Genomic DNA, 10,809 nt, shown 5'->3' with positions numbered 1-10,809 from the left:
AACTGTGATAAAAAAACCACGGGCAACAGCCACAAGACAATCCACTAAGAAGAATTAAAGGAATTACACAGGTATACTCTCAATTACCTAGCGAATCCACAACGCCTAATTGAACCAACCTTTATGTGCCTCTTCCAACCCCATCTTCACCACGGAATTGTCTTTCTGATGAGCCACTCTGGATTCCACCACAGCTTCAGGCTCGAATTCTTCAGAATACACAACTGAAGAACAACACTCTCTTTTGTAGAACAAAACACAACCTTTGATGTACTCTTTTTAGAACATGAGTTGAATACTCAATAAAACATCAAAGAAAACTAGCAAAATCTCTCCAGATATAAACCTTAAGATCCAAAAATAAGATCTGGAGAAGTCCAAAAATCGTCACCTAGGTTTGGGAGAAAACCAAGTATTTATAGAAAACAAAAGCAATCCAAGTTTCAGAAGAAAACCAACTCTTTAACGAATCTGGAAATCTGGGATCGCGCGGTCCGCTCGAGCGCCCTTTTCCCAGCTCGAGCGGAGACTACAAATTCTGTGATTTCATACAGGCTCCACGCTCGAGCGTCGGTTTTGCCGCTCGAGCGGCGAATCACACCATCCAGTATTTTTTCAGGCGACTGCAGAGATGCTGAGAGCTTCCAATCCCCGCTCGAGCGCCCGTTTCCCCGCTCGAGCGGACAGGCCAAAACTGGAAAAACTGGAAAAATAAAACATGATCGAACAGGCAACTTTGAATGCATTTTTGCATTTTGCTTCGGGGGCGCTGCCCCTCGACCCCGCCGTGGCGCTGCCCCGGACCCGCCAAGGGGCGCTGCCCCCTGGACCCCCGCGAGCTGACCGGGCAGCTCGATCCCCGTCATAATCAGCGAAGTGGCAATCTTGAACGCTTTATCATCACAAACTTCTCTGAAAAGCACAATTCGGGTTGGATTCGCATCTAAACACTCATAGCCTCACTGAAATAAAAAGTGCGAATAAAATTACAACTCAAAGGAGTTTTGTCAAACGGGATTGCCAAGAAATAAAACCTAACAAGGTTATTATTTTAAAAATTATTTATATTATACTTAATTAATTTAAATATTTTATAAAATTAAAAAAAAAAAATCAATCTGCAGAAACTGATTCAATTTTACTTTAATCCCATTCAAGAACAGATTGTATCTTTAATCAGTTTCTTATTATTTTAAAAATTATTTATATTATACTTAATTAATTAAATATTTTATAAAATTAAAAAAAAAATCAATCTGCAGAAACTGATTCAATTTTACTTTAATCCCATTCAAGAACAGATTGTATCTTTAATCAGTTTCGGAATGAGTATGAACATGATAACTTTGGTCTCCATTTTCGGGATCAAAAAATAATTGTTTTTATTCTTTATATATTACGAAAAAATAAGATAAATTCAAATTCATATGAATTATTAAAACAATAATAATTGAAAAACAATAAAAATAATTAACTTGACAACGTCCAAACTTTCCATGTCAAAACAACCTCCTTAGTAACATTGTTGTTAATGAGCACAAGCACATTCAGCACACAACTACTAAAAACAAGTAGCTGAAAGAGGAATATTACCGAGTCAAGAAACAGAGGCTGATCGCCTTCCGAGAAGATTTGGTTTCCATGGATTTGTAACTTTTTTTTCCTTTATATATTGTTTCTATTGGTAAGACATATTGCTGATGTGAGATTTCTTTAAACATTTTTTTTTTTTTTAAGTGGCATACATTTATGTCTGGACTTTCTAAATTATAATCATAAAATTGAAGTCAGTTGGGGAAAAGAAGAGTTCAAATTTGGATAATTGTTGTGTTCTCATTTTACTCTACATGTTGCTAGGGTTGATTTTAATTTTATCATTTTAATGTGATTGTTAAAATACATCATCGAACAGCCATAACTATATAACCAAACATTTCAGGTTGAAGTACAATAATTATGGACAATATCACTATTTTTGGTCAAGTAAGTGTTATTTAATTTTTCTTTTTTTTCTCCTCCCTCCATGGAAATTTAAATACATCTCCTATAATGTAAGGCCTATTTATTTATTTATTTTAAACTTATCACATCTAATTTTCTTCTAATAAATGTTTTTTCCCTCATACTTTATAGGTGGATGAAGACTTACGCCGAACGGTAATATCAAGAAAGAAATGATTTTTTTTCTTATTTATGTGTACAAAATTTTATTTATCACTCTAAAGTTTTTGTATATATAGATTCAATTTCTTCAAGAAAGAAATGTTAATGTTGTTGTCCGCGATGAGCGTGACCTTAATACTATTCGCATTCGTGAGGTAAGCCTACAAGTAACTTATATTCGCATGCATTTTCTTATCATTTTAAAAAAAAAAATTTGAATTATATATTTTACTTATTTTTTATGGGGAAAGGAAAAGGAAAAACGCAAAGCAATATCAAATGAGACAGAAAAGGCTATCCCTTCTGGCAAAGGAAAGGAACATGCAAATCCCGTAGTATGGTTTCTAAACATTTTTAAAAAGTTTGTTTTTTGAATATTTATTATTTTTTTAATATAGATTTTTGTTAGAATTGCATAGTGTCATATACTCTTTTTTATGTATATTTTTATGAGTTATTGTTTTTAAAATATTTACTCAATTGTTTTGACTGATTGTAAAATATTTTTCTAAACCATGTTAAAGTAAGCATTTGTACAATATGTTAATGCATTTGTCTGAACATTAATTTGAACACATGTTGCAGTTACAACATATCATAATAAACATATAAGAGAAGAAAACGAAAAAGGAAATGAAGTTTTTAATTATAGAATATAGATTTTTTAAAATTTTAGTTTTACTTATAATATAACGGAAAGAACACGAAGAACGAAGAGGGAAGCAGAAACTAGAAAATATTACACACTAATATTCACATTATACGTACTCAATGATCTAATATTTATCTTTTCAACGTAGGACAAAAAATATGAGTGCAATTAGCAACATGAGTGTGATTTCTAAAAAAAATAATAAAGCCACGCAGAATTATAGGAGGTGTATGGAAGGTTGGTTAATTTAGTAAGTTATTTTAATTTTTTTGGTTACTTTAGTAGGTTAAAATAATTATGTTTAGCAAGATTGTTCAATTTTTAAATAATTAGATATGATATATATGAGAAAAAAAAATGTTAAATGATTAAACACATTTTTAACTTATTTTTTCTTTTAATATTATTTTAATCAAAAAAATATTTAAATACATACGACTCAAAAAATGTTTGAGGTGACATTGTTTAAATACATTATAGATATATATAGATTTTTCTCATAAATACACTAAAGTTTGTATATGATTCAACTCAAATCACATTTTAAAATTTTAAAAATGTGTTAACATACAGGGATTTTAAATTCTATACTTTTTTTAGATGGTGAAATTCTATAAAAAATTCAAATATGAATTAATATTTTAACTTAAACTTTTAGCAATGAATTTGATAAATTACATTTTAACTTAAATGAACCGCCATCGTACGATACCTGCTGAAGTCATGGCCGACGGTGGTGTTGCTGTAGATGGTGGAGGAAGTCTTATGTGTGGAGTTTTATATTGTAGTGAAATTATTATCATCTTGAATTGATTTGTTATAATTGATTTCTGTAGCAATGAAATTATTATCATTTTGAATTAATTTTTTTGTAAAGGATGTGATACCAATATTAATAATTTATGTTAATTGATTTTTGTAGAATATGTGTACCAATATTATTTACACCGTGCCTTTAGGCACTGGTATACACTAGATGGATAGTGTCTTTTTGGCATTTGGTGAAATTCCATGAGTTTTTTTCTTCCCTTTTCAAATTTTATCAATACACGCATTGGTTCTTATGTGACTAACAACTCAACCGAGCGAAGAAGAAAAGTTAGTTAAGCTTTTGAGAACAAATACATGATAAAAGGGAAGCAAGAGATGGGACAATCTTCATATTTTATGCATCTAATTATATAATATTCTCATTTTAGGCACACAATGATAATGTGTTATCAAAAGCTACATTGGCTCAACGTGCACGGCGAGAACGTGAAAAAAATCAAAACTCATGTTCTGCATACCAATTAGGACAACGCATGCGACGGGAACGAGAGAGATCAAATGAATGTATTAACCCAAGACACCCTTCTGTAACACCCAATTGGTAAACAACTCAGTTTAATTCTTGAAATATATACTCTTACTATTACCACTTTATTATACAGATTTTAATTTATTCACAATCCATTTTTGTAGGCCTGCTCCTACAACCCCATCTAGAAATGTTGGTGTGGTCATCCGTGATGAGCATGACCTTAATGTTATTCGTGTTCGTGCGGTAAGTAAAAAATCAAGCAAAACATTGTATGTATTTTTATTTATATAAGATTTTTTTAAATCTTTTCAATATTTTATTTATATTTTTTAGGCAAAAGAAAAAGAAAAGGTCAATCCAATGTCTAAGGGAAAAGAAAAGGTGACTCCTTCTGGCAAGAGAATGACAAATGCATGTCAAGTGGTATATATTCCTTTTAAAAAATATGAAGCAAAACTATGTGAATTTGTTGCTTTATGTTTCTGCCCGTAGAATGATTGTAATATATTTGCCTATAATTTGCTATTATTTATATGTGTTTTCCAAATTTATTTATTTTTATTTAGCATAGATACATGTGCATTTATAATGTAACATGTGAAAAGAATAAGAAAAAAAAAACGAACAAATAAAGACAAACTATGTAATGAAAGAATAAACTAAATAAGATAGATTTTTATTTCTTCTTTATTTTTTTTTATAAAAAACAAAATTCATAGAGAAAGAAATAAATACATATAACACTATTAAAGGTATAAAATAAATATAATATAAAACAAAATTAAGAGAAACAAAATAAACAAGACGATATTTCATGGTAAGTACAAAATATTCACATAGTTTGCACCAATGACAAAATATTTTCATTTTAGGCACAAAATGATAATGTAATATCAAAAGCTGCTTTGGCCCAACGTGCACGACGAGAGCGTGAAAAAAATGAAAAGTCATACTTTCAATGCTCGCAACAAGAACAAGACGGATCAGAAGAATGTATTCAACCAATACACCCTTCTTTAGCACCAAATCGTCGCAATCGTGCTTGCTTGGAATGGGAAACAATAACCGAAGATTCTCATTCGGCACAAAAACGAACAATGGTTGCCCATCATTCTACATGTTCATTTTCTATGCCAAGCACATCTTTACCACCACAAAGGAATCGGTAAACTACTATGTCTAATCTTGAAATACATATTCTTACCATTTTGTTTTGTAGAATTTTATTTATACACAAATATTCGTAGGTCTACTTCCATAAATCAATTTCTTCAAGAAGATCTATATACTGATGATGAATTAGAAGATATGCCTATGAGTACATCAATTGATGCCCGAGCACACAACAATTCTTGCCGCCATTATCTTGGCAAGATGGACGTATTATGTCCTTATTGTTCAGCCTTACATTGGATGGATGAAAAATTGACCAAATCATCTATAAAACGTCCCTTATTCGGAACTTGCTGTTTGGAAGGGAAGATTAGGCTACCTTTACTTATTACACCTCCTCCATCACTTCAAGCGTTGTATGATGGGAATAATGATCAATCAAAATCCTTTCGAAGTTATACTCGATTGTACAATGCAGCCAATGCTTTTACGAGTCTTGGTGTTACATTGGATCCTAGAGTACTCAGTGGAAGGGGTCCTACATCATTTACAATTCATGGGGAATTACGACATCGAACAGGATCACTACAACCACAACCAGGGCAGGATGCGAGTTATGCTCAACTGTATATCTATGACCCTGATTCAGCGTTAGAAATTCGTAATCGTAGAAATCCTAACTTGAGAAGGGATGTGCTCAAAACTATTCAAGATAGTTTGTTGCAAGTCAATGCATTTGTAGCTACATTTCGCCAGGCTCATGCCATTTTACATCAATTAGATACGGCGGGACACAATCTACCTGCTCATCTTCATTACAATTCGACAACTGATCGACGTCGGTATAACTTACCAACTGAAGATGAGATTGCGATTGTAATACCAGGTGATGGAACAGAGGTAAGTGGAATGAGAGATATTATCTTGCATTTCCAAGGAAATAATGAGTTGATGCAAATTAATGAATGTCACCCAGCATACTTGCCATTACATTATGTTCTATTATTTCCTTATGGCGAGCTTGGATGGGAACCTGAGTTGAAATTGTGGAATGTTGAATATGATCGACCTTCAACTGATCGACTTACTCAAATGGATTTTTATAGTTATCGTTTGTTTGAACGACCCACAGAATATTCAACTATTTTGAGAGGTGGGAAACTATTTCAAGAGTTTTTGGTAGATGCTTGGGCCACAACTGAGCAAAATCGATTGACATACTACAAGCTTAATCAAGGGAAACTTCGGGTTGAGCTTTACCAAGAGTTGTCAGATATTGATCCAGATTATGTGTGACCTGGTCAAATTGGTCAAAGGTTTGTTTTGCCATCTTCGTTTACTGGTAGTCCTAGACATATGTTTGAAATCTTTCAAGATTCAATGGCTATCACGCGATACAACCAACACCCAGATATTTTTCTTACCATGACTGCAAACCCTAATTGGCCAGAAATTACTTCAGCATTATTATCACATCAAAAACCTATTGATCGTCCTGATTTAATTGCCCGTGTTTTTGAGTTGAAGAGAAAATGTTTGATGAAGGAGATAGAAGCAAATAAAGTGTTTGGAAATAAAGTTGCACATGTTTTCACAATTGAATTTCAAAAACGAGGCCTTCCCCATATGCATGCACTTTTATTTCTTAAGGGTCCAGACAAAATTCGGACATGTGCTCAAGTAGACAAATTGGTCTGTGCAGAATTTCCAGACCCAAAAGATGATCCTATGCTTTTTGAAACTGTTAAATGTTGTATGGTACATGGACCATGTGGTGCTCGAAATCCTCATGCACCATGTATGGAAAATGGTAGATGTAGTAAGAGATACCCTCGAGCTTTCACAGAAACAACAACTATGGATCAAGATGGATACCCCATCTATCGTCGTCGCAATAATGGCCAAATACATACTGTGAGGGGGCAAGAAGTTGATAACAGGGATGTCGTACCATACAATGCATATCTTTCTAAACTTTTCAACTGTCATATAAATGTGGAAGTATGTGCTGGAATGAGATGTGTCAAGTATATACATAAGTACATTTACAAAGGTTATGATCGTACAACGATGGTGTTGGGATCGATAAATGAGATTCAACAATATCTCGATGCAAGGTATATTGGACCTCCAGAAGCTGCTTGGCGAATATTTGGTCATCCTTTGCATGCAGAGATACCAACAGTTGTACGATTGGCACTTCATTTACCTGGAATGCATCGCGTTGTTTTTAACCCAGAAGAGTCATTAGAAACGATTCAATCTAGAGCTGGTCAACAAATGTCAACTCTTACTGGCTTCTTTGCATATTGTGCTGCCAGTGAAGATGAATGTCCATTCACTTATCAAGAATTTCCACAGCATCTTGTATGGCTCAAGTCAGAAAAGAGATGGAAATCAAGAGAAAGAGGATATGCAATTGGTAGAATGTACTTTGCCAGTCCTAATTGTGGTGAAAGATTTTATCTGCGTTTGTTACTAACTGTTGTCAAAGGACCAAAGTCATTTCGGTCTTTACGCACGGTCGATAATGTTGTGCATGATACATTTAAATTAGCATGTGTTGCAAGGGGGCTTTTAGAAGATGATGAAGAATGGATACAATGCTTGAAAGAGGCTGCAGTTATGAAAACTGGATACCAATTGAGGAGATTGTTTAGTGTTATTCTCACCCAGTGCTCTCCACTAAATCCATGTGCATTATGGAATCAATTCTCAACGCATATATGTGATGATCTTGCACATAAGATTCGTACATTGTTTTCCATTTCTAACCCAACTGAGGCTCAAATTGAAGATTATGGTCTCCATCTTTTGAATCAAATGCTTCATGAATCAGGCAAATGTTTAATTGACTTCCCACCCATGCCACAACCTACTGCAAATTGGAGTGCAATAGTTGGTAATCGATTGATATTCGAACATCAACAACTGCAGAATGAGGCACAACAGGCAGATCCAGAAATTACTATTGATTGTCTCAACAATGGACAACGGAATGCTTATAACACAATCACTTCTTCAATTTTTCAAAATAAAGGAACTGTTTTCTTTCTTAATGGGGGTGCTGGAACAGGGAAAACATTTCTGTATAATACAATTGCATTAAAATGTCGTAGCCTTGGGCATATCGTTGTTACTGTGGCTTCATCTGGAATTGCATCATTGTTATTGGTAGGAGGTCACACTGCACATTCAACATTTTCCATTCCGTTAGATGTCTTGGAAAACTCACTTTGTGGGTTTACCAAACAATCATTACAAGCTAAGTTGTTTAGAGAAACAAAACTCATAATTTGGGATGAAGTTCCTATGCAACATAGACATTGTGTTGAGGCGGTTGATCGTACATTGAGGGATATTCGTGATAGTGAAAAGCCATTTGGGGGTATCACTGTTATTCTTGGTGGAGACTTTCGACAAATCTTACCAGTTATACCCAAAGGAATTCGTGAGCAAATTGTGAATGCATCATTAAGACACTCTGTTCTATGGAAGCATATACATATCTTAACTTTGGATTTGAATATGCGCTTGAATCATGGAGACCATGAAAATGCTATTTTTGCAAATTTCTTGATGGAGGTAACATTACTTTAACCTTTTTCTTTATTATATTGATTATTTTAAATTAATAAATTGTTTTTACACTCATATTTTTTATAATTGATTTCACTTTTTTTAGATTGGGACTAATCCTCAAGAAATCATCAACCTTCCATCAACAATACACAAATGTCAAGATTTGAATGAATTGCTCTCTACAGTTTACCCACAGTTGAATATGATAGAGACGTCGACTCCAACATTTTTAACTGAACGCACCATTCTATCTGCGCGTAACGATGATGTCAGTGACATTAATACTACTGCGTTGAATATCTTTCCAGGGAGATTATATACTTATTTTGCAGCAGATAAAATGTCTGAAGATAATGAAATAGATCCTACCATTACAAATAGATATCCTAATGAATATTTAAATTCATTGGATCCTCCCGGGCTACCAACTTTTAAGTTAGAGTTGAAAGTGGGTTGTCCTATAATATTGTTAAGAAATATTGCACCGAAAGATGGACTATGTAATGGTACAAGATTGATGGTTACTAGGTGCGACACTCGCATAATTGAAGCTCAAATTTTAACTGGAGAAAAGTTTGGCAATTTGGCATTCATACCAAGGATATCTTTGACACCATCTTCTTCAGAAATGCCTTTCCAAATGACAAGACGTCAATTTCTAGTCCGATTAGCATATGCCTTGACCATTAATAAATCTCAAGGACAATCTGTGAAATTTGTTGGGGTTGATTTGCGCATACCAGTATTTAGCCATGGCCAATTATATGTGGCATTGTCCAGATGTACATCATTTGATCGCATAAGTATTCTCCTCCCTAAAGATAGTTTGGATTCTACTACAAATATTGTTTATCCTGAAGTGTTGTTGTAGTGTTCCATGTTCATTAAATCATGTTTTATCAAAAGGTAACCATGTAAATTTATTTCTATTGATTATAATATATTTTTTTTTTATAAAATTTCAATCTAATAATAATTGGAAATATGGATTTTTTAAGGATTGGATCAAAAAATTTATGGAGCTTAAAAGGAGAAATACAACTAGCTTGCTTCGATGGGAATGTAATAAGGTAATTTCAATCTCAAAGTATTTTGATATGTATATTTCCAACAAATATACCAATCTATATTTTTTTTTTTCCACAAATTACCAGATTGTTGTCCATGTTCCTCATTGGGGATGCATACAAGTTGATACAAAGACTTTTTCGAAAGTAATGAGGAGGAAGTTTGGGCAAATACATGTTTGAAGACACATTATTGACACATCTTATGTTAAGAATACATATTCTGGAAAGCTTTGACCCACTTTTTTTTTTATAGAGTTTTAACTCACTCTTTTAGCGTATGATAATATAATGTTTGTTTTTCTTATGTAGTTAGAATTTGATTGGCAGCAGTAACACTAACTGATGTGCATTTTAATTTTAATTTCTTTTAAATTGCAGAGTATTGGCTGGTGTGCATTATTTGATATTTAATTTTTTTTTATATTTGATGTGTTTGAAATTGTAAAGTGTAGTCTATTAAATAGATTTTTATAATTACATTTTAATCTTAAATTTAAATAGTGTTGCGATAACAATTATTTATATCGTGCCTTCAGGCACGGGCATACGCTAGTATATATACAAAACAACATATATTTCAACCTGCATCACTATTATGCATTATTCCTTCCAATGATAGCAATTTCCATATCATATTCAATTGCATGATATATATACAACACGCTCAACAATGTAATCAACATATGTAATGTTACACTAAACTTCTATAATGAAGCAAGTTTCAAGATACACCCATTTACCAAAACATACTCAATGTTTTACAACTTAAGACATATGTAAAGCTCTTAAGTTCAACAATATTACAAAATCTAAATACAAGATTACAAATCGATAAACATGTCAGGGTATCTTTCGCGAACTTCCAACTCACGTTCCCAAGTGGCTTCCTCCACTCCGTGATGTTCCCACAAAACTTTGACCAAAGG

At 33.1% G+C, this 10,809-nt stretch overlaps 1 protein-coding gene across 1 annotated transcript; it reads left to right on the top strand.

Annotated features, from left to right (window-relative positions):
• Window positions 1–1,884: 1,884 nt before the first annotated feature.
• LOC114294568 (uncharacterized) lies at window positions 1,885–10,129 on the top strand. Its single transcript, XM_082910810.1, has 9 exons — window positions 1,885–1,983; window positions 2,134–2,157; window positions 2,241–2,318; window positions 2,415–2,498; window positions 4,015–4,187; window positions 4,280–4,361; window positions 4,452–4,541; window positions 9,812–9,883; window positions 9,968–10,129. The coding sequence occupies exons 1-9, from the start codon at window positions 1,957–1,959 to the stop codon at window positions 10,061–10,063; spliced, it is 726 nt and encodes a 241-aa protein (XP_082766936.1). The 5' UTR covers window positions 1,885–1,956; the 3' UTR covers window positions 10,064–10,129.
• The last annotated feature ends 680 nt before the right edge of the window (window positions 10,130–10,809 follow it).

Source organism: Camellia sinensis, unplaced genomic scaffold (assembly GCF_055761805.1).
Source record: "Camellia sinensis isolate YWXY unplaced genomic scaffold, ASM5576180v1 Unanchor1, whole genome shotgun sequence".
Taxonomy (NCBI): Eukaryota; Viridiplantae; Streptophyta; class Magnoliopsida; order Ericales; family Theaceae; genus Camellia; species Camellia sinensis.
This window is presented reverse-complemented; position numbering and strand designations above follow the sequence as displayed.

What these genes read in the sequence shown, in the direction of transcription:
- LOC114294568 (XM_082910810.1), top strand. Translation starts at nt 1,957, where the DNA reads ATGGACAATATCACTATTTTTGGTCAA. An exon ending in ATGAAGACTTACGCCGAACG is followed by an intron (nt 2,158 to 2,240) that starts GTAATATCAAGA and finishes TTGTATATATAG; the next exon opens with ATTCAATTTCTTCAAGAAAG. An exon ending in TGACAAATGCATGTCAAGTG is followed by an intron (nt 4,542 to 9,811) that starts GTATATATTCCT and finishes GGATTTTTTAAG; the next exon opens with GATTGGATCAAAAAATTTAT.